We start from the raw sequence: 24,323 nt of genomic DNA on the forward strand, positions 1-24,323 counted from the left end.
TAGGATGTTATAGTGTTTCTTTTTTTTTTTTGAAAAGAATCAAACTAGTAAATAGAAACTATTAGTGATTTATTATAACAGGTTGAAACTTAGCTATTGATAAAAAAAATTGATAGAAGCTTAAAAATTAAAGAAAAACAAATGGATGAAGTACTTCATTTTATTTTGCCCATTTCATTTTGAAGTTTGACATTGAGTGTGAGATTTCCACAGTAAATTAACTTGCTAAGAACTAAGTGAGATGCTTTGGAGAACTGGCAGCACTTTGAGCCCATTTTGGTAAGTCACTGCTTCTGTGACTTACTTAATGATTCTCTAATGGATGGATGGATGAAGGCAGCTTCCATCCGTGGCTGCCAAACAGTTATCTGTAGATAATATTAATTTGGGAGATTTTCATAATTGTATACCTTAGATTTGAGGAAGGGGAGGTGTCTGTATTGATACAACATGAGTCCCTCCTGCCTTAAAGCCTTGAATTTTTAAATTTAAATTGTTGTTATTAAACATTTTAAATTTGAAAAATTTGCTTTTTTCTTATCTACATTTGCATTCACATTAGTTTTTCTTGCCCAGAAATGTGGGAGCTAGCTTGATTTTTTATTTATGATTGCCAAGGAAAGAATTAAAATCAAAAAGCCTCAAATATTTAACCCAGTCCTATGAATTTATTAGATGAAGTGTTTCTATGTGTAAAGAAGTGATTGTAATATTATATTATGTTAATAGATAATATATGTTTTTGATGCATATACATTCTCTTTCAACAAAACTTTCATATTAAGCCAACATATTGGCTTATTGGTTTGCATATGTTATCAATTCAAATATGCTAAATAGAAAAAAATTGTATAAGCTGTATTACCCACCAGAATATCTCACACTGGGGTTAAAAAATTGGTACTGGTAGTAGAAAAAGAGTAAGACATTATTGACGTTGAGCTATAAAATTGTAACCTGCTGTAATTCTCCACTGAGATTATATAAGCCAAATAAAAAGGAGAATTAATATCCAAAAAGCCTCTGCCTATTCATTTCTTTCTCTCTCTTTTTAGAAAGACTTTTTCTTCCTATTTCTTCCATGTCTGCTTCTGTCTCCATTCTCTACTGATGCCTTCCCAAGGCACATGGAATCTCCAGATTTTGCAGCGTTGTATTTGGCTCAATATAGTTCCTTACTTATTCAGTCGCTGTTGAAGTATGGCAATATTTTATTCTGCTTTTTGACTGTAGGCTCAGACTCAGACAATATAATGGTGAATAGAAACGTATGCACTTCTTACCCTCATAGAACTAATAATTTTGGGGAAACAATACTTATAGTATTTCTCATGCTTTGGCATTGGAATCCACCTGAAGTAGAGGAAATGACTTTATTCTTTTGGGAGGTTTAATTTCAGTGGGTAACTCACTGATGATCAATTTATCATCATCTATGTCATTTAATCTTTGCCCCCACCCACCTCTCCCATAGCTCCCCAGCTGGTTTTAATAGCATTCCTAACTGTTCACTTGGCATGTGACTAAAACCTTTTACACCCTTGTTGCCATCCTGCCTTGGCATAGTTCTGCTTTAGTAATATTATCTATGTTTTCACAGGGAGATGTGTGTGTTTTCAGATAGACCAAGCCTTTGGAAATAACTGTGAGGATGAACATTTGAACTACTATGTCGATTCTCTTATCATTTCAGTTGATAAACGGAGGTGAAGATGTGCTGATATTTTACAATGATCGAGCATCATTTCCTATCCTTCTCCATATGATGTGTTCAGAGAGAGACCGAAGTGATGAAAGTGGCCCCTTAGCCTATCACATCACACTTGTGGAACTGCTGGCAGCATGCACAGAGGGGAAGAATGTCTACACTGAAATCAAGTGCAATTCCCTTCTGCCCCTGGATGACATAGTCAGGGTGGTGACCCACGATGACTGCATCCCTGAGGTAAGTCTTGGAGAAGCTTAGCAGCAGTAGAATTAAGTGCTACAGCTGCTAACCAAAAGGTCAGCAGTTTGAATCCACCAGGTGCTCCTTGGCAACTCTATGGGGCAGTTCTACTCTGTCCTGTAGGGTCACTGTGAGTCAGAATTGACTCACTGGCAGTGAGTTTGGAGTTTTTTTTTGTTTCGAGTACCAGAAGTTCACCATGCTAATAATTAAAATGAAATAATATATATAGTCAAGGAATTATATTTAGCTGTACACTTAGAAAATTTAAAATGATATGAAAAAGTTTATGTTTTAATTCTACAAGAAGTTATGAAAGAGAAAAAATCTTTTTAAAGTATAGCCACTGCTGATTTACTGGAAGCTACTACATAAGACTCTTAAATTCTAAGCATGACAATGGGACTAAAATATTTACTTGTAATCTCTAGTATGTTTTTGAATTATAAAGTACATACTTCATAAATAATTCACATTCTTTTATTTGGGGAGGCTAGGATAGTGCAGCAGGGCCACATATAAGACTCTATAGGTGTGTCTTGTTTTATGAAATATACTCTTGGATATATGAACGTACATTTTGCTTTAGTCACACATCTTTTACTCTGCCCTGGTTTGGCTCTGATCATAGATAGAACTCAGTAGAAGCTGGTTGTCTGTCAGTGGGATGTTATTAAGGAAATTTCCAGGAATGTACATTGCAATCATTTCTTTTCTGCTGTTGTGGTGTATTGTTGCAAAGTTCATAAATATGTCATACACTGAGTATGACATAAAACCAAACATTTTAAATCACAGTAACTTCAAAGGTGTCAGGCTCAGTTCTTAATAATCTTATTAATGATGAATTTGAAAGTACATTTTTGTGAAATTTTATAGAATTATACTTCAAACTAAGGGTACTTCATGGCCTTGATTGATTTAAAATAAGGTGGCACAGAGGGGAAATGTGTAGTGTAGCGATTAAATCCAAGAGTTCTATCCTTATTTGAGTTCCTGATCTTGGCCATGTTTCTTCCCATGTGCTCTTCTCTTGGACTGCACCACTCTTACCTCCTCTCTTTACCTGATTAACTCACCTTCATTCTTCAGATCTTGATTCAAGCTTTACTTCTTCAGGAAAGATTTCCCTGACTTCCCTTAGTGTATTATGTAAGAGACTATAATTTAAAATTTGACATCTGAATTTTATTAAAAAACTGTGTCTTTATTCCTCACCCACTTCTCCAAGATTATTCTATGAGGATAAGAAGTGTGTCTGTTTCAATTCACCATTATAGTGCCTGCGTCTGAGCCTACACTTAATAAATATGTTTTGAATGAATAAGCGAATGAATTAAAGAACGAGTTGGAATCCTAGATCATTACTTCCTGACTGTGTGACTCCAATAGACTACATAACCTTTCTAAGCTTCAATTTTCACAGTTTTAAAGCAGAAGAATTATAATTTAGACCTGATGTTATACAATGTGCTGAGAGTGTTTGGCACCTAGTAAAGACTGTCACGATGATGATGATGATGATGGTGACAATGCGCTGAATGGCTCAGATGTCTCCCTACCCCATGATTGGTCCTTGGCACAGATAACTACCCTTGGAGGTTTGTTTTATATCTGAGCCAAGTAGAGATAAGCACTATGGGCATGGAATCTGGCCCCATATTTCTTATGCATTTAACTTGGATTCTATTAATCCTTTGAAATTATTTACATCATTTTTACGTATAGCCATTGTTCTAGAAGGAGGATTTATAGCATTCATTAGATTTTTATAACTTAAAAAAAAAAGGAAAATGAAAAGCAAAATAAAAACTACTGCCCTATTGTCTTAGTCATCTTAGTGCTGCCATAACCAAAATACCACAAGTAGATGGCTTTAACAAAGAGAAATTTATTTTCTTACAATCTGGTAGGTTACAAGTCCAAATTCATGGCGTTAGCTCCAGTAGAAGGCTTTCTTTCTCTGTCGGCTCTGTAGGAAGGTCCTTGTCCTCAACCTTCCCATGGTTGAGGAGCTTCTCAGGGACCCCGGGTCCAAATGACGTGCTCTGCTCCTGGTGCTGCTTTCTTGGTGGTATGAGGTCCCCAACTCTCTGCTTGCTTCCCTTTCCTTTTTTCTCTTGAGAGATAAAAGGCAGTGCAGGCCACACCCCAGGGAAACTTCCTTTACCTTGGATTAGAGAGGTGGCCTGAGGAAGGGTGGTGTTACAATCCCACCCTAATCCTCTCAACATTAAATTAAAATCACAGAATGGAGGACAACCACACAGTACTGGGAATCATGGCCTAACCAAGTTGATACACACATTTTTAGGGGAACATAATTCAATCCGTGTCATTCCATCCTTTGACCCCCCAAAAATCACATCCTTACAACATGTAAAACATATTCATCCCATCATATCATAGCAAAAGTCTTAACTCCAAGTCCAAAATCCAAAAATTCCTCTTCATCTGTGAAACATAGAGTACAAGTTATCTACTCCCAAAGGTACATTGGCAGAACAGGCACAAGCTAGACATTTCCATTACAAATGGGAGAAACTGAAGGGAAAGAAGGCATGACAGGCACCAAGCAAGTCAGCAGAACATATTACATTAACCCTCAAAGCTTTGAAAATAATCCTTTGTTCTTTGAGACAATTTACACAATAATCCTGCCTTCCAGCCTCTAGGTATTGGCCACACTCCAGATTCTGAGTGGAGGAGGACCCTTGGCCCTGGGCTTCAGCTATGCTTTCCAGGCCCACTGGGACAGCAACTCTGCTCCCTCAGCGTTAGGTGCACCATTCTCCTAGTCCGTCTGAGTCGCAACTCTACCCTTAGAAACACCAGAGGCCATGGCTCCACCCTTTGAAATCCCTGAGGTCATGACCATACCTTTTGAGACTGAGGCAGCTCAGCTTCTTGTGTTCCTTGTCTTTTAGCTTCTGTTTCCTGGTTTCTTGGCCTCTCGGCTCCTTGGGCCTCACACCCGCATCTGCCCTGCTGGGGCAAGTGTTCCAAAACTCAGTAGCTCCACTGATAAGTGCCCAGAGGCACCCCACCAAGAAGCCTACTGCACTCTTACTCTCTTGCTCTGTGGGTCGGCAAGCCTGGCTCCACCAGTAAGTGCCTAGAGGTACCCCACTCTGCCAGGGAGCCGCCTGCACACAGGCACTCAGTCTCTGGCTCCGTGGATCAGCAAGCCTGGCTCCACCAATAAGTGTCCAGAGGCACCCCACTCCGCCAGGAAGCCTGCTGCGCACAGGCACTCAGCTCTCTCGCTCCATGGGTCGGCTCCAGTGCCATCTGTGCTGGTCTCCTGGTTCTGCTGCTACTGGTTCTCTGCAGTTGCAGCTTCTCGGCTGCGCTGGTCCTCTGCTGCTGTCACACCTCTATCCATTCACAGTTATAAAACCACTTCTACATTTTAGGTATTCGTTAGAGCACCACCCCATTCTCTTGGTACCAAATTCTGTCTTAGTCATCTAGTGCTGCCATAACAGAAATACCATAAATGGATGGCTTTAACAAAGAGAAATTTATTTTCTCACAGCCTAGTAGGTTACAAGTCCAAATTCACGGTGTCAGCTCCAGGAGAAGGCTCTGTGGGCTCTGGAGGAAGGTCCTTGTCCTCAACCTTCCCATGGCTGAAGAACTTCTCAGGCACAGGGGCCCTGGGCCCAAAGAACGTGCTCTGTTCCTGGTGCTTCTTTCTTGGTGGTATGAGGTCCCCAACTCTCTGCTTGCTTCCCTTTCCTTTTTTCTCTTGAGAGATAAAAGGTGGTGCAGGCCACAGCCCAGGGAAACTCCCTTTACCTTGGATCAGGGAGGTGACCTGAATAAGGATGCTGTTAAACAATCCCACCTTAATCCTGTCGATATAAAATTACAATCACAAAATGGAGGACAACCACACAGTACTGGGAATCATGGCCTAACCAAGTTGATAGACACATTTTTGGGGGAACATAATTCAATCCATGACACCTATGCACTTTACAAATGGCTTATGTTGCTGATACTCATCCCTGGTACTTTATGAGGAATTTTTTTAAATCAGTGTCTTAAACAGAATTTAATTCATTTGAAAATAACACAAACAATATAGTAATTGAAATATTTTTGAATGACAATAAAGTATTATTTATTAAAATACTTTAATAAATTATTTATTTAAATACATATTTAAACATCGTGTTAAGACTCTCTTGGTTGCAAATGATAGAAACCTAACTTAAACAAAAAAGGGAAGTTGAAGGAGAGTTCTTCAGATAGATTCAGAGATTCAGATGATGTTAGAATTCTTTCCATCTCTTGTCCCTTTTCCTTCTCTGTTTTTGCCTCATTCTCTCCTTCTGAGCATAATTTTCCTTCATGCACATGGAGAAGATGGCCTCTAGACATTCAGATTTCCCTTGTTCCACTTCAGCAACGTTAGTAAGAACACAGGGAGAGAGAAGGTTGTTGACTCCTTCTTGTTTAAAATTAATTATTTTTTAATTTTATTGTGTTTTGGGTGAAAGTTTACAGTGCAAATTGTATTCTCATACAATATTCGTCTTTTTGTGATTGACTTATTTCATTCAGCATAATATCCTCCAGATTCATTCACGTTGTGAGATGTTTTGTGGATTCATCATTGTTCTTTACTGTTGCATGATGTTACATTGTCTGTATGTACCATAATTTGTTTATCCGTTCATCTGTTGATGAGCACTTAGGTTGTTCCCATCTTTTTGCTATTGTGAATAATGCTGCAGTGAACATAGGTGTGCATATATTCGTGTGATGGCTCTTATTTCCGTAGGATATATTCCCAGGAGTGGGATTGCTGGAGTGTATAGTATTTCTATTTTTAGCTTGTTAAGGAGGCACCATATCGTTTTCCATAGTGGTTGTCCCATCAGCAGTGCATAAGAGTTCCAGTCTCCCTGCAACTTCTCCAATATTTGTTATTTTCTTTCTTTTATGATTAATGCCAGTAATGTTGGGCATTATCGATTTCTCGTGTCTCAAGTATAACAGGTTTGCTTTGAGTAAAGTGCCCATTCTCGCACTAATCACTTGGCCTAGGAGAAGGAAATTCTAGGTCACGTGTTCACCTTGGTACAGGGGTGGAGTATCTTAGCAAAAAAAGGGGTATGGGGATGTTATCTGGGCAAACAAAAACATGTTAACCATAGTCCACTATAGGAATTTTCATAATTGATATTTGAAAATGATCAGTTAAAAACAAAACTAACTTTTTTTTTTTTGTATCTGAAACTCGTACAGGTTAAAATTGCTTATGTGAACTTTGTTAATCATTGTTATGTTGACACCGAAGTGGAAATGAAAGAAATCTACACTAGTAATCACATTTGGAGATTATTTGAGAACTTCCTGGTAGATATGGCAAGGGTAAGCATTTTGATCCATTAAATACTATCTCATGTTTCATGAGGTAGTTACCCTATCAATACATATTTTGATTAAACAGTATGTATCCGGATGAAAATTTATATTCACAGTATTGTGAATAATATTTAATGAGTTAATGTACACAAAGCACAGTGTATATAGCAACAGATAAAGTGTTTATTTTTACCATTACAACTTACTCTGTTATTAAATGGGATTTTAGTGGTCTTTTTACATTGGCTGGAGAAGACACTGGCAGAGATCAATTTGTATTCAACATCTTACTATGAATGCAATTACAAACCATAGATACAGAAGACCTCAAGAAGTCTTGACTGCTGCTTTCAGGCAGATAAGTACTTGGCCAAAGTTCTCAGGACTTACTAGCCCACTGTTGTCCATTCATAATCTCCCTCGGAACTAAGCTCCAGTAATTTAATCATTTGATTGCTCATGTCGGTCAATATATATTGTTTTTTACTTTGAGTCCATTTCCTCTTGTTCCTCTTGTATTCCAGCCCAGGGACTCTTTTTGCTTAGTCAAGGTTTCCAAGTGAAATTTGCTTATTTTATTTTTGGTGAGAGCAACCTTCAAACCATGCATTGGAGAGGAAGTGTGGATCTGGTCAGCATTTTCTAGATACTGCCTGGCATATGTTTTTGCTGATTAATATTGAGTAAATGAATAAATGAAGGAAGAAGCTTTCTTCATCGGTAACAATTTACATTAGTACATCTTAGACTTTTCTTTTGCATGCTGATTATTTCATATATATTTGCTTGTGTATTATTTTAGTTTTTTTTTTTTGGATATTCTCTAGTTTTTTTAAAGTTATGAGATATAATTTTCAACAGTTTCATTCATAGAAGATAGTGTATAGGTAACTTCTTAGACCTATTGTGAATTATGGTGGCCTGTCTCAGTCCCTTTAGCCATATGACGTGTTCTGAGTGCTGGTAGTTTTATATAGGCCTCATATAAATGTGTTTGGAGAGAGAGATTGGTGAGGTCCGTATTTCCACTATCTTTATAGTAATAGATGCCGGCTACTAGTCATAGCTCACTGCCTCACTTTAACTTCTCCAGAAGAAGGGAGGACAAAGTGGATCTAAAACAACATTGATTGTAGACCCAGCCATCTGAGAGCAACCTTCAAACCATGCATTATTCCAGTCCAGGGACTCTTTTTGCTTAGTCAAGGTTTCCAAGTGAAATTTTCTTATTTTATTTTTGGTGTGGTGTAGTGAGTGAGATCTTTGCTACATTCAAGCATGTGTGAAGTAAGGCAGTTCCTATTTATTTCATTTCTATAAAACTAAAACAACTCATTACTTTTATAAAATTTCTCAGGCAAGTCTGCATCTGTGGAGAAATCATTCTGATTTTTACAGGACTTTACATGCCACTCATATTTTCTCCATTGACCTTGTAAAAGTCCTTGTATCTGACCGGTTCCAAGTATCTCCAGAGACCTTGAAGTAAAGGATGACTTACATGCCAATGAGCTTTAAAATTGCACGTGCAGGAAGATATTAAACAGATTATAGACTGATTTGCAGAGTTGTGCAGTGCTATGGACTAAAGATAAGCTTGAAAAAGACCAAGGTCACATTCTAAGCAGCATGAGCTGTAAAGCTAAAAGAATTTTTTTTTTAACCGAAGAGAGCAGATGATAACCGCCACTGACTTGGAAGCACTTTTTACATTGATGTGTTCATAAGGCGAAGAGATAAATATATATATATTCTGAAAAATAAAGAGCATACATGTGGCAAATATTTTAATTATTTTGATTAGGTAGACAATCACGTTATTTATATATAAGGGCTCTGGGGGAATTCCAGGGTTGTCTTGGTCTATTTACTCATCATGTCCAACCACAACAACTTAGCTATACTGCCAAAGTATTTTTTCTTTCTTGCGTATTTCTCTTTTATTTATGTGTTAAAGCAGCAGTCCTCTAATCCTCACCAGGATTGACAAGGAATCACTTTCGGTGTTTCAGGGAAGGAAAGGAAAACCTGACTTTTCCATATTGGAGATCTTTCTCTCTCCCAAACAAAGATTAAGGAGCCACCATAAACTTTCAAATTCAAGTTGTAAAAAAGAATGGCTAAATAAGTAGAATATGGCCTTCTAAGCAAATATTCAGTTCACAATGATTTCTCAAAGTACAGACAAGTGTTCAGTAGAGCAGTGGTTCTCAAATTTTAGTGCCTATCAGAATTATCTGGAGGACTTGCTAAAAGAAACTTCTGGGCTACACCCCCAGAGTTTCCATTTTGGTAGGTCTGAGTAGCCATAGACTTTATATTTCTCACAAATTCTCAGGTGATGCCAAAGCTGCTGGTCCAAGGATCACACTTTGAGAACCATTGCAGTAGACCATGGTGTTTAAGAATAGGAATTTCAGAGGAGTTAGCCAGGCCAGAGCTCAAGTACAGACTCTGCTTCTTAAAATAACTCAGTTATCTCAGATTAGGTACTCAGCCCCTATAGCCCTGAGTTTTCTCATTTGTAAAATGAATTCAATAACAGCACATTCCTCATAGGGTTGCAGGGAAGAGTCAATGAGATAATGCATGTAAAGCTTCTAGCAAATGGCAAATAGTACAAGAATTGGTAACATCATCAATCTTGTCATCAACAGTATTATTACAAGTTTATATGTAATTTAATTGCATTGAGAGCTGCCTCCCAAAACTTCAGTAAGACCTATACCAATTAGTAATGCTGGGGGTAACCAAGAGGGAGACCGTACAGCACAGGCAAGGGCCAAAAACCAGGTCTGTGAACCTAGACATGCACCACAGTGAGTTGACGTAAATAGCCTTGTATGAGATGGACTAAATTCAGATGTTACCACAAAGTTATGAAATACTAGAACAATTTATTTACAGTTAGACTTATAACAATGAAAAATAGTGAAGGTAACCTAGAGGTAAGGTTTTGATAAATTGGACCTAAAGAATCACAGGATATTAGGGCTGGAAGAGACTGGTAGTCATGCTGTTCAGTTTTTTTGTGTGTGTGTGCAGTTCATAGTCTTTAACACCTGCCAGAATATTTCCATTAACAAAGATCTTACTGTTTCTTTAGACACGCTGGTTTCATTATTGCACAACTTTTAATTGTTTAATACTCTTACATTGAGCCAAAAAAAATTTTTTTTTTAAGTTATTATTATTATTTTTCCAGTCCCTCAGGGAGTTTGGATGTGTCTATGACACTTCCATGACCTTGCCTTGGTCAAGGTGCAATTACTTTTATGCTCATTTTTCATTAGGGAATTGGAAACTCAGAGATGTTAAGTTTCTTTCTCAAGCAGTGGAGCTGGAATTTAAATCCTAATTAGTTTAAGAGTTCATGCTCGTTCTGTCCCATCCTCTTGCCTCCCAAGGTTCTGAGGTCCAGAGAAAGCAGACAATGAATGGTATCTAATTAAGGCTGTGCTTATTTTGCTGTGGAATCCCTGACTGATGCAAACGTTTAATGCACTCAGATGCTAACCAAAAGATTGGAGGTTCGAGTCTAACCAGAGGTTCCTTGGAAGAAGGGCCTGACAATCTATTTTCAAAAACTCAGCCATTGGACCCTATGGAGGACTGTGCTACTCTGGCACACGTGGGGTTGCCATGAGTCAGAATTGACTTGGTAGCAACTATTTTTTTTAATTTTATTTTATTGTACTTTAGATGAAGGTTTACAGAACAAACTAGTTTCTTATTAAACAGCTAGTGCACATATTGTTTTGTGACATTGGTTACCAACCCAAGACGTGTCAACACTCTTCCTTCTTGGCCTTGGGTTCCCTATTATCAACTTTCCTGTCCCCTCCTGCCTCCTAGTCCTTGCCCCTGAGTTGGTGTGCCCCTTTAGTCTCGTTTTGTTTTATGGATCTGTCTAATCTTTGGGTGAAGGGTGAACCTCAGGAGTGACTTCATTACTGAGCTAAAAGGGTGTCTGGGGACCATACTCTCAGGATTTCTCCAGCCTCTGTCAGGCCAGTAAGTCTGGTCATTTTTTGTGAGTTAGAATTTTGTTCTACATTTTTCACCAGCTCTGTCTGGGACTCTCTATTGTGATCCCTGTCAGGGCAGTCAGTGCCGATAGCTGAGCACCATCTAGTTGTGCTGGACTCAGTCCAATGGAGGCTGTGGTAGTTGTGGTGCATTCATCCTTTGGACTAATTTTTGCCTTGTGTCTTTGGTTTTCTTCATTCTCTCTTGCTCCCAGACCCCAGATACTACTCAGTAAAGTAGAATGTTGAACATTTTCTGTATAAACTATGTTATGCCAATTGACCTAGATGTTCCCCGAGACCATGTCCACTTGTTCTCTGCACAGCAACCATACTGATTGAAAACTGAAAACAAAAACAACAACAAAACAGGTTTTCTGTTCAGGTCACTCGTCTGCTCAGATTCCTCTAGTAATTTCCCATGTCTCCCAGAGTACAACCATTATGTGATTTGGCCTTTCCTTCTGTTTTTTTTTTTTTTTCCTGCTACTACACATTTTCCAATGTTGCCTTATTCTCCCCTTTGCTCACTCTCTGTTCCATCTACTGTGGCCTTCTTGCTGCTCCTTAAGTAAGACAAATATGCTCCTGTCTCAGGACCTTTGCATTTCCCTGTAATGTTCTCCTCTCAAATATCCACGTGACTCCTTCTCTATCTTCTTTCAGGTTCCTGCTTAAAATCAAATATTCAAAGAGGCTTTTATTGACTAACCTATAAAAAGTAGCCATGTTTTTCCTCCACCTCCCCACCCCGCTTTGTTTTTCTTATCACCATCTAACATTTTTATATTTGTATCTGTTTCGGTAGAAACAAATGAAGAGCAGAGATTTGGTCTGTTTTGTTTGCTGCTATAATATATGTGACTTAGAGCAGTGCCTGGCACATAGTAAATTCTCAGCAAATATTTGTGGAATAAATAAATAAACAGCATCTGAAGCTAAAAATGTAAAAAGTAAATTTTAAACCAAAGTAAATACGGTCTTAGTAGAGAATAAGGTAGACATATTAATGGAATGAAATAAATAGCCCAAAACAGGCTTTTTAATATGGAAGACCTTTTATATGTAGAAAATCCAGTTTCCAGCTATACAAGTTGTGTGAGTAAAACGGTAATATTGAATGTTGGTGATGGTTCAGTGGGACGGGCATCAGCATACCCTGCTGATGAGAATATATGTTTATGTAGTCTTTTCGAAAAGTATTTTGGTAATGCAATAAAAAAACACCTTTTGTACCTTCATGTTCAGTAATTTTCCTTCCAAGAATCTGTCCTAGCTAAATAATTAGAAATGCTACTAAGAATTTATGGTCAAAGAAGCTCAACATACTTTTATGATGATGTATAGGAGGAAATAGCTTAAATATTCAATAATAGAGAAAGGGTTAAGTTAATTATGGATGTTATAATTATATGATGGATGTTATAGGGTCACTGAGGTTGTCCTTGAGGATTTTTAATGATGTGGGAAGGTATGTAGAGTGCTGAGTATAAAAAGGTGGCTACAAAACTTGATTATCGAGAATGATTTCAATTACATAAAATATATATGGCATAGCAAAAAGATTAGAAGGAAAGATACAAAATGTTAACTGTGGTTTTATCTAGATTGTGGGATTATGGATAGTTTTCGTTTCCCACTATGTATTTATCTGTATTTTTCAGGGATCTTATGATTAGTATATATTGAATTAAGGAGCCCTGGTGGTGCAGTGGTTAAGCACTTGGTTGCTAACCAAAAGATTGGTGGTTCACACTTATCCAGAGGCTCAATAGGAGAAAGACCTCGTGATCTGCTCCTGTAAAGATTACAGCCTAGAAAACCTTACGGGGCTGTTCTAGTCTGTCACATGGGGTCACTATGAGTTGAAAATGACTCAGTGGCATCCAGCCACAATAACGTGTATTGAATTAAGAAAAAAAGTTATTTAAAAAATTTTTTTTATTGTGCTTTAAGTGGAAGTTTACAAATTAAGTCAGTCTCTCACACAAAAACTTACATACACCTTGCTACATACTCCCAACTGCTCTCCCCCTAGTGAGACAGCCCACTCCCTCCCTCTGCACTCTCTTTTTGTGTCCATTTCCCCAGCTTTTAACCCCCTCTACCCTTTAATCTCCCTCCAGGCAGGAGATGCCAATATAGTCTCAAGTGTCCACCTGTTCCAAGAAGCTCACTCCTCACCAGCATCCCTCTCCAACCCATTGTCCAGTCCAGTCCCTGTCTAAAGAGTTAGCTTTGGAAATGGTTCCTGTCCTGGGCCAGCAGAAGGTCTGGGGGCCATGACCACTGGGGTCCTTCTAGTCTCAGTCAGACGATTAAGTCTGGTCTTATGAGAATTTGGGCTCTGCATCCCATTGCTCTCCTGCTCCCTAGAGGTTCTCTGTTGTGTTCCCTGTCAGGGCAGTCATTGGTTGTAGCTGGGCACCATCTAGTTCTTCTGGTCTCAGGCTGATGTAGTCTCTGGTTTATGTGTCCCTTTCTGTCTCTTGGGCTCATAATTACATTGTGTCTTTGGTGTTCTTCATTCTCCTTTGATCCAGGTGGGAAAAAAGTTATTTTTTAAAAAGACAAATTTATTATAAGGAAGTTATTAGATCTAAGAAAATCATTAGATGCTTCACATAAAAAAAGGAGATTCAGCAAGCAATTCTTAGAAAAGTTTTGGCCTCACGAATGAATGCAAATTAAAACAAATAGGCAGTATCACCTCAGATATTTAGAGGAGATTTTTACTATATGCAAGGAATACTAAATTTGCCCTTAGAATTTGTAGTCCTTGGTCTAGACATGTAGCTCTAGAATCTCATAACATATCTTTGGTGGCTATTTAATTTAGATTTTAACAAGGTAAAATGAAATAAAATTATAAATTCAGTTTCTCAGTTGTGCTAGTGGTGCTTCAAATGCTCTAATAAACACATGGGGCTGGCAGCTCCTATATAGGACAGCGCAGATACAGAAAATTTTCAACATTGCAGGAAGTTATATTGGACAGTGCTGCTCTAGTATCTGAGAAGTTATTTAACATAATTTGAAGATCGTGGAATGGTCATTTATAGAGCAAAACAAGAGGGACCACACATATGTAAGGACAGAGATTTCAGACTTAATTATGTCTAGAAATTTCATTCAATAAATAATTTTCGAATGCCTACTTACTACGTGTTGAGGTGCTGCATGTTCAGAGGTGAGCAAGATGAATAGGTAGCTGGTGTCCAGGATCTTATATTCCAATGGTGAAGACAGATTTTCACTTGCTTTTTCCCCAAAAACCTCTGTGACTGCTTCTCACTTCCTTCAGGCGTTTGCTAAAATGTTAGTTTATGGAGAGACAGCCTCCAAACAACTGAAATAAAGTAGTAATCATTGGTCATATGCTCACCCCTTCTGCAGCATTCCCTTCCTGCTTGTTCTGCTTTATTTAAGTGATAGGCAGTGACATTTGATAAACTATTTTGCAAATAGTAAAATTTATCTGAAAGAAGAAGAGGACAAACATTTCCTTATTTTTCAGTTTAAAAAAATAATTTTTTAATAAAACGTTAATTTTAGAGTAGTTTTAGATTTACAAAACAGTTGTGAAGATAATACAGAGTTCCTGTATATCCGATACCCAGTTTCGTATACTATTAACATCTTAAATTAGTATGATACACTTGTCACAATTAATGAACCAATACTGATACATTACTTTTAACTAAAGTATATACTTTATTCAAATCTCTTCTTTTTCCCCTAATCTCCTTTCCAGGATCTCATCTAGGATACTGTATGACATTTAGTTGTCATGTCTCTTTAGACCATTCTTTGCTGTGACAGTTTTTCAGACTTCCCTTGTTTTTGATGATCTTCACAGTTTTGAGTGATGGTCAGGTATTTTGTAGAATTTTTCTCAATTGGGAGAAGAGAACAAACATTTTAAAGGGAGGATTTTTTTTTTTTTCTTAGAAAAGATGATGGTGAACTTGTTTTTCAAGTTGTAAATGTGAAACTAAGAATCATTTCATTATTATGAAATTGGATTAAAATATTAAAAAAAAAAATCCGTGGAGTAGGCTATAGATTTGGGGAGAGATTTTAATTGTGATAAGTGATACACTAGAAAACAAACCTCGAAAAACCAAAGAGTGAGGCAAGATATTACTATTTAGTAAATGTTTGGAGGATGGGTAGATATCAATACAGAAGAAATTAATCAGAATTCTTAATTCAGATAGCCTTATAGCAGAAAATTCCAGACAGTTTGAGTTAAATATGAATCAAGATTTATATAGAGATGGGAGAAGAACTTTAATAAAAATATGGAATAAAAATTTGTAGTATCCTTTTTGTTTTATGGAAAGGAAGTTTTTTTCTTCTTTATATTAAATAAATGAAAATAATAAAAGATAGGTCCTGAATGTTAAAAATTAGTTTATGCGATGAAATGTAATGAAATAGAATAAAAAATAATGTGAAGCTACAACTGAAAAGAGCTTATTATAAAAACTATCTTAGAGTGATACATAATGTTTAGTCATTATCCAGGTTTCATTTTAAAAGTAGTTTTGTGGGTTTCAATTTGTTTGTACATGACAAAATATGGGCAAGAAGTGATTATGTGGAAAAGTGCCCAGCCTTTTTAACTATATAAGAAATGCAGAATAAAATAACTTTTAAAAAACTAGTGCCATCGATAAGAAATGCAAAATAAAATAACTTTTAGGTAGCATTAAATTGGCAAAAATTATAATTTACAAGTGTAGCAGTCAGTCGGGAAACAGATGGCATAATCCAAGAGATGTGGGCAGGGTTAAATAATGAGAAGGGATGGAGAAGCACCCTAAACCAAACCAAACCCACTGTCATCGAGTCGATTCTGACTCATAGCAACCCTATAGGTCAGAGTAGAACTGCACCATAGAGCTTCCAAGGAGTGTCTGGCGGATTCGAACTGCCGACCTCTTGGTTAGCAACCGTAGCACTTAACCACTACGCCACCAGGGTTTCCAAGAAAAAAGAAGCACCCAGGAATTGGAAACAATGCAAAACTGTTAATGTTCCCTGTGCCTGAACCGGCAAGGGGTGCAAACAGTATTACTAGAGCTTGGATGGATCTTGCAGACACTGAAAAATACTCTACTAGAGAACACAAGCACTACTAAAGTCTCAACAAGGAGAGGGAGAAGGGGGTAGAGGTGGAGGTAGATAGCTGACTTTCTTCTCTTCCCTTCTATGATCTCCTGCCAGTCAGTGCTTTGCATTAGCTGAACCCAGCCAGAAGCTTGAAAGCTAGTTGGTGGTAGTGAGGGAACATCCTGTGTTTCCACAGATAGATTATTGATAGCATTGCAAATTTATTGTTCTCTAAAATAGTCAGTCTAACAGGTATTGTGAAACTGTTTATATCCTCTTATCTGGTGTTTCCTTCTTTGGTGATATATACCAAAATACAAATAAAAAAACTGAAAGCAAAAACAATAATTTTTCATAAAAGCCATCTTTATAATGAAAAAAAAAAAAGAAGGAAATTACATAAAAGACTAGTAAGAAGGAAATAACTAAGAAAAATAGTTTGTATTTTTGGTGGTGTTTGTCTCAACTCATTCCAAAAATGGACCGAGGCATGAAAGTGCATTAGAATGATAGAATAAAGATAGCTATTTAAAATAAGTGATTAGATAATGTCAGTACATGAACGTATCTTATAGGAAATAATGTTATATGAATAATATGTACAAACGGATTGACATTTTAAAAATGCATATTGTTAGGTGCCATCAAGTTGGTTCTGACTCATAGTGACCCTGTATACAACAGGATAAAACACTGCCCAGTCCTGCACCGTGCTCACAACCGTTGTTATGCTTGAGCCCATGGCTGCAGCCACTGTGTCAGTCCATCTTGTATTGCACATTAAAAGATCACCTAATTCTGTGAGATGTCACTAGCTTAGGGAAAAAGTTGTTTGACCTACTCATGGCAGAATTGGTCTGCTACCTATTCAACTTTAAGGTATTTTTATCTTATATATCAGAAAATTTCACTATAAAGTGTTGTGCTAGAAAGATACTAAAAGAAATAAATCTTAATTTATATCCATCCTGGAGAAGTCAATCTTATATTAATTCTGAGACCATGTTAAATTTTAATCCTAGGTTAGATACTCCCCAAATATAGCCTAACCCAAAATTAACCTAAAACAAAACATGCAACTTTAGCCTTTCTTTTGTATTTAAAATCAATTAATTGATTCATTCATTTCACAAACATTTATTGACCATGTCGTATGTGCCAAGTACTGTGTTATATTCTGGAAAAATAATTAACAGACTACATAAATTCACATCAGTTATTTCCATTAGTTGTACTGTTCCCTACAATAACCCTATGAAATTAAACATACTAAAATTCTAATAGTCCTAATAACAACCCTGTCAGGTTGGTGTCCTTTAATAGATAAGGAAAAGTGAACTGCCCCAGGTTACTCAGAGGGGAAGTGACTTAGATGTAAAACAAACCCTTTATTCTTTCTTCTACTTCAATTCGGCACATATTTTCCAAACAAAAATATTGTGATACATGATTTGAGAAGGAAATCTTTCTCTTTTATGAATTTATTTGCATGTGAAAGGTCTTAAAGCAATACCAAGTTAAATTACATGTAATTACTATTTTGATTAATCACCTCATTGAAAAGAAGAAAATTATATAAAAATTTGGATTGTCTAAGAACATCTGGGACATATGGCCACCATATTTACCCTGCCACCACAATTTTGTGAATATTTAAACTTTCCTACCCTGCCCCAAACTTTCAATCATCTCACGCCCTAATTTCTCCCTCTCTCACTTTTCTCTTTTTTTATCTCCATGTTTCTTGTCTTTTCACCATCCCACTTTTCATTTGCTTTTATTATTATCTTAGCTTTTACAGTTTGTCTACCCTGACACACTTGGCAATGTACAGTTTGCTTAGCAAAATGACCAACTTCTGCCTTCTTTAATCACAAAAAGATCACAGCAGGAGCTAGGGCCCTGTTCTTTCCCTATCTGTCCTCAGCTCCAGTATGGTCTCTTCTTGCTTAACCTACTGGGAGAAGAATACGTACAAGTGCATGCTTTATACTTCTGTGCTTCCCAGATGGTCTGTGGCCGAAAATTTTTGGAAAGGATTTTAATTTTTTTTTTTCTTTCTGTCGTCCTCTCCAGATATTTTCTGTTTGTGTCTTCCATATTGGGCTAGGTATTGCAAGTAGAAAGAGATATATCTTGTTGCCACTGAGACAACAGAGTAGAACCGCCCCATAGGGTTTCAAAGCTGTGATGTTTACAGAAGCAGACTGCCACATCGTTCTCCCAGGGAGGGAGCAGCTGGTGGGTTCAAACCACAAGCCTTTGAGTTAGCAGCTGAGCACTTAACCACTTCACCGCCAGGGTTCCTAGAAAAGAGATATAAACCAAAACGAAACCCGTTGCCATCAAGTCAATTCCAACCCATAGTGACCCTACAGGAAAGAGTAGAGCCGCCCCATAGAGTTTCCAAGGCTGTAAGTCTTTATGGAAGCTGACTGCCACATCTTTCGCTCACAGAGCAGCTGGTGTGTTGGAACCGCTGATCTTGTGGTTAGCAGCCAAGCACTTAACCACTGAGCCACAACCACCAGTAGTCATATTCAGCACTTTTTTTGTACTTGTAATTATTGTTTTCTCTTTGGTGTCCTCACATAGAGAGGACAAGTGTTTTCCAGAAAAGCTAATCTTGGGGATAGAAGGACAAGGTGAACATGTGAGAGTAGGGAGAAGATTGGGAAAAGGGGGTTGGACGTCTGCGAGAGAATTCTGGTCCATGGACTAGATAACAGCCAAATTTGAAGGAGAAGCTACTGCAGAATGATAACATATTAGTGAGTTTTAGGCAGGAATGTTTTGATTTGAAGCAGCTTTAAAAAGCAGAAGTATTGAAGACAACTATTTTAGGACAATTATTAGAAAGACTAAGGAGCCCTGGTGGTACAGATGGTTAAAGTGCTTGGCTTCTAACAAAAAGTTTGGCAGTTCGAACCTACCCAGTGGCTCCACAAGAGAAAGACCTGGTGATCTGCTTCTGTAAAGATTACAGTGAAGAAAACCCTATGGGGCAGTTCTGCTCTGTCTCACGGCATCACTGTGAGTCCAAATCAACTCTACGGCACCTAACAACAACAACGTTAGAAAGGATATGGTTCCACTATTGAATTATAATTTGAAGATATGATCAAGCATATTAAGTTGTTTTGCATTTCTCTCCAGGTTTGCAATACAACTACTGACAGGAAGCACGCAGACATCTTCTTGGAGAAGTGTGTTACTGAGTCAATAATGAACATCGTGAGCGGCTTCTTTAATTCTCCTTTTTCAGACAACAGTACCAGCCTTCAGGTAACTTAAATAAGCAAACACACAAACAAGGATTCTGTCACAAAGAACTTACCTTATTTTTTTAGAGAAAACTTTAATCTATTCAGGAAAGCATTTCCTACACTTCTGAAGCTCATTCTTGTAGTATTTACTATTATACCATTTTCTGAGTTTACAAAACATTATTTTTTTAAAAAGAGACCCCATTGTCCATTGAATTTTCTTCTTTAAGCAGAAAGACCTCTCATAGGTATGTTGACTGCCAAGTGTTGAGATAAATGACGTGGTTCTTAAAATAGGTAGACATTTTGACCCAATAGTTAGTTCCACTCTAGTAATACATACTAATGGAATCAGCAGGGATTTATATACTAACATTTTCATTCAAGTATTTATAATACTTTAAAATGACATCCACCTTAAATGTCCACAGATGGGAGAATAGCTAAATAAATTATAGTATATCTGAAGGTGGCTTATTATGTGGCAATTAAAAATCATGTTTTTTAAGGAAAAATTGATGACTAAAATGATCATAATGCAATAGTAAGTGAACAGGCCACAGAATTGCATTATATCATCATCCAAATTGATGTGTGTGAAGAACATGTATGTGTACATAATAGAAAAACTCAGGAAATAAACATCTCCACATATTGATGCTAATTATCTCTACATGCTAGGATTACGGGTGATGTTCATTTCTATGGAAACCTTGGTGGCGTAGTGGTTAAGTGCTACGGCTGCTAACCAAAGGGTCAGCAGTTCGAATCTGCTATGCGCTCCTCGGAACCTCTATGGGGGCAGTTCTGCTCTGTCCTGTAGGGTCACTATGAGTCGGAATCGACTCAACGGCAATGGGTTTGGTTCATTTCTATGGTTTCCAACTGTTTTGCAGTGATTGTATATTACTCTTATAAAAATATTTTTCCAGCTATACTTTCTTTTGGGAAGACTTTTAAGCTACTAGATGCAGCCACGTGAAATTGTTTTGTGTAGATGCTGTCAAATATGGTCATCTCCTCTGCTGTCCCATCATATAAAAACCAACAAACCAGACAAACCAACCCAGAAATACCAGCTCTACTTATGCGTGGAAATAAACAAGGAACTGTAAAAAATATATATTTAAATTTCTGTTGTTGACTTCAAGAAATCCCGTTTTTTTCTGATTAAGAATGTGGTTAAAATACAAATGATTGATTTTCTACAGTGCCTGGAAGGAAGTAGGTGCATAATAAATGTTTGTTGAGAATGAGATATTTATTAAATAGCACTGAACCTTGTCAGACTGGATTGTATTTTACTTTGATGAACCTTTTTGATAATGTGTAGTTACCTTATCCAGAGTGTTAATGGTTTATTGGCACTATTTATCTTAATTTCCTTCTGTTGTCAGACACATCAGCCGGTCTTTATTCAGCTGCTGCAATCTGCCTTCAGAATTTACAACTGTACTTGGCCAAACCCAGCGCAGAAAGCCTCGGTGGAGTCCTGTATTAGAACTTTGGCCGAAGTGGGTAAGTCCTGCTGTTGGGTTTTGCTTATTTTTACATTGTCTTGAAGAAATTGTGCTTTTGGCTAATAGGCAATATAAGCATCTTTCCCATTTACAGCTTAATAAGGAAGAAAGCTATGGTCTCTGTAAAGGGGAAAAGCAATGATCAGCAAATAATTTAGAGCATTGCATACATTTCGGAAGAGAATATAATTGATACATTTCTAAACTTAAATTTAATAATTATTGCACATAGTGCTTTATCTCATTAAGATTTTATGGGAATGATTTTAGTTTAACTCTTGTCTCAGGTTTCATTTTGAAATTGTTTTAGTCTGTTAAGCAGCCTGACTTATAAATATCTTTAAATGCCAGTAGGACTTTCTGAAGATTTTTTAGTTTTTCCATTTTGTTTGAAATCCTTCACTGTTTATTGAGGGCTGCTATGCATTTTTTTTTTTTTTATGCATAGAAGGCTTCAGAAATTACAAATGATTTGGAAGGCAAGGTGATTATAGCTACTAGAAGATTAAAAAATTTTGGAAAAGTTTTCTCATAGATTCTTACTTTTTTTTGAGGAGGTTAATTAGGGTAGTACTACTGATTGGGAAGGGGAATAATGAGAAGAAATACAGACTTGACCAGACTTAAAAAAAAAAGGGAGAGAATTAAAAAAAAAAAAAAAAGAGGAGGCTTGACCATTCTCTGAACTAATGGCACTTCTGCAGGCTGGGGAAGGGCAGTTTATAGTGTGTTTTGTTATTATTGTCGTCATCATTGCTAATATTTATTGAGCACTTACCATGTACAATACTAAGTAATTTACACGAATTATCTCATTCAATCCTTAGGTAGGTACTTTTCATTCTTTATATTTTACATGTGAGGAAACAGAGAATTATCTATGTCAGGTGAATTGGCCAGGATTTATAATAGGTGCTCAGCAAATAGTTGATGAATGAATAAATGATTTCACTGATTAATGATTATTTAAACATTTTAAAGTAGTATTTCACACCTGTCTCCAATTTGACCTAAGTGATTTCATATTAAAAAACTTAACGAAGGCCCAAGTTTTGATTTGATTAAAAAGCCATTATAACCCAAGAAGATCAATGGAAAAATCATTAGAACTAATAGATTAATAGAGTTCATCCTGGTGGCTGATTACAAATAAATATTAAACTCAATAGATTTAATATATACCAAAAAATAAAGAGAGAACATATGTGGAAATATCATTCTCAATAGCAACAAAGATATTAAACACTTAGGAGTAAACTTACCAATAAGTGTGAAATAATAAAATTACAATACTATTATAACATATTGTATATACTGACGGATATAAAAAGTTTTAATAAATGGAGAGAGAGACTATATCTAGACTGGAAAACTCAATTTGTAAAAATGGTGGTTCTCCTAAATAAACTAATAAATTTAATGGTCCACATTGCAAAACCTCCTTTGCTGACACCCTCCCTGACCTCACACCCAACTTGGGCTTGGATGCCTCATGCTGGACCACACCCCACAAAGATGCCACCGTTTTCTAGTTTGGCCTCTGACACCCTCCTGTGGAGACACCCTCCTTACCTTGTTTAGTCTCCAGCATTCCACTTCAGGCTTCTACACTGTGATGCCCCCTCAGCCTGCCCAGGCTCTGACTCCCTCTGCAAAGCTACCCCCTTATATGGATGCTTTCTTCACACTCTTCCGCCTCTCCTCTTCACGCTGAGTCACTCATATGTGGATTTCTTCGCACCCTGCTTGATCTTTAACACCCTGTGACAGACCTTTCTGTCATGGACGCCCTCCTCACTTCACCCAAGTTCTGATTCTCCAGGGCAGGCAGGCCTGCTCCGCAGACGCCTTCTACCCTTTCTTGGGCTCCAATGCTCTGCTCTGGGCCACCACCACTCCTTCCCACTCCTGGCCCAGTAGTGACCTTACCTTGCTCTGCTTCACTAAAGGTTTTAGAACCAAATGGTTCAGGAAGAAAGGGAAGAGTTACAGGAAGAGGGAAAGGCCACAGCAAGTATCTAAAAATGTCTTTTTTCTTTCTCCTTTGTGCCACCTCTGTCCAAATTCACCATCATCTGATGTGGATCACTACAAGAGTCTCTCTACTAGACTCCCCGCTTCCACGCCTGTCCTACTGTAATCTATTCCCTGCACAGCAGTCAGAGTGATCCTAAAATGTAAATCAGATCATATCACTCCCCAGCTGAAAGCTCTCCATTGTACTTAAAATTTGTACTCCTTCCTGTGGCTTATGAAACCTTCTGAGCTTCAACTACGTCTTCTCTTTTCTCCTACTACTGTCATCACCCTTCCTCCTCCTCAACTCTGTTTCTTTCTGTGTTTGTTGTTGTTGTTAGCTGCCATCAAGTTAGCTCTGACTCATGGAGACCCTATGTTGCTGGTCCTGTGTCATCCTCAAGATTGTCAGCATGTTTGAGTCCATCATTGTGTCTACTGTGCCAAAACATCTCAGCAAGAGCCTCCCTTGCTGGCTTTCTACTTTGTCAAACATTATATCTTTCTCTAGTGATTGATCTCGCCTGATGGCATGTTGAAAGCAAGAGTCAGACAATATTCTGTAGTAATCCATAGGGTTTTCATTGACAAATTTTTGGAAGTAGATTGCTAGGCTTTTCTTCTAGTCTTTTTTAATCTGGAAGATTCCCTGTAACCTGTCAACCATAGGTGACCCTGTTGGTATTTGAAATTCATAACAACAGGCAAGCCACCACACTGTGAAAAACTGACAGACGGGTGATGGGTTTCTCGGTTGTGTGGTTCTTCTCCTCACTTTAGGGCATTTGCATGTACAAATTGTCTCTTGTAGACTTCCCCTTGTCAAATCTCAGCTCAAAAGTTAAGCGCTTAGTGAAGTTCTCCAGAGCACCAGCTATGCATTGTCCCAGTTTCCTCTTGCCCCTTATCATATTGTACTATCTTATTTTCCTCTTTTAAAAAAAAAAAAACTCAAATACGTTGTCATCGAGTTGATTCCAACTCATGGCAACCCTAAGGGACAGGGTAGAACTGCCCTATAGAGTTTCCAAGGAGCACCTGACATGTT

General features: G+C 37.6%; 1 protein-coding gene across 7 annotated transcripts in view; it reads left to right on the forward strand.

Annotated features, from left to right (window-relative positions):
- ITPR2 (inositol 1,4,5-trisphosphate receptor type 2) overlaps positions 1-24,323 on the forward strand; it is a 537,466-nt gene that overhangs the window by 249,268 nt on the left and 263,875 nt on the right. For 6 of the 7 annotated variants that reach the window (XM_064284462.1, XM_064284460.1, XM_064284464.1 and 3 more), the window contains 4 exons: positions 1,694-1,945; positions 7,208-7,333; positions 19,630-19,758; positions 21,137-21,257. In XM_064284462.1, coding sequence (XP_064140532.1) covers positions 1,694-1,945; positions 7,208-7,333; positions 19,630-19,758; positions 21,137-21,257 — 628 coding nt within the window. The remainder of the gene's footprint in view (positions 1-1,693; positions 1,946-7,207; positions 7,334-19,629; positions 19,759-21,136; positions 21,258-24,323) is intronic. The other variant, XM_064284461.1, reaches the window with a different exon arrangement.

Source organism: Loxodonta africana, chromosome 4 (genome assembly GCF_030014295.1).
Source record: "Loxodonta africana isolate mLoxAfr1 chromosome 4, mLoxAfr1.hap2, whole genome shotgun sequence".
Lineage (NCBI taxonomy): Eukaryota > Metazoa > Chordata > Mammalia > Proboscidea > Elephantidae > Loxodonta > Loxodonta africana.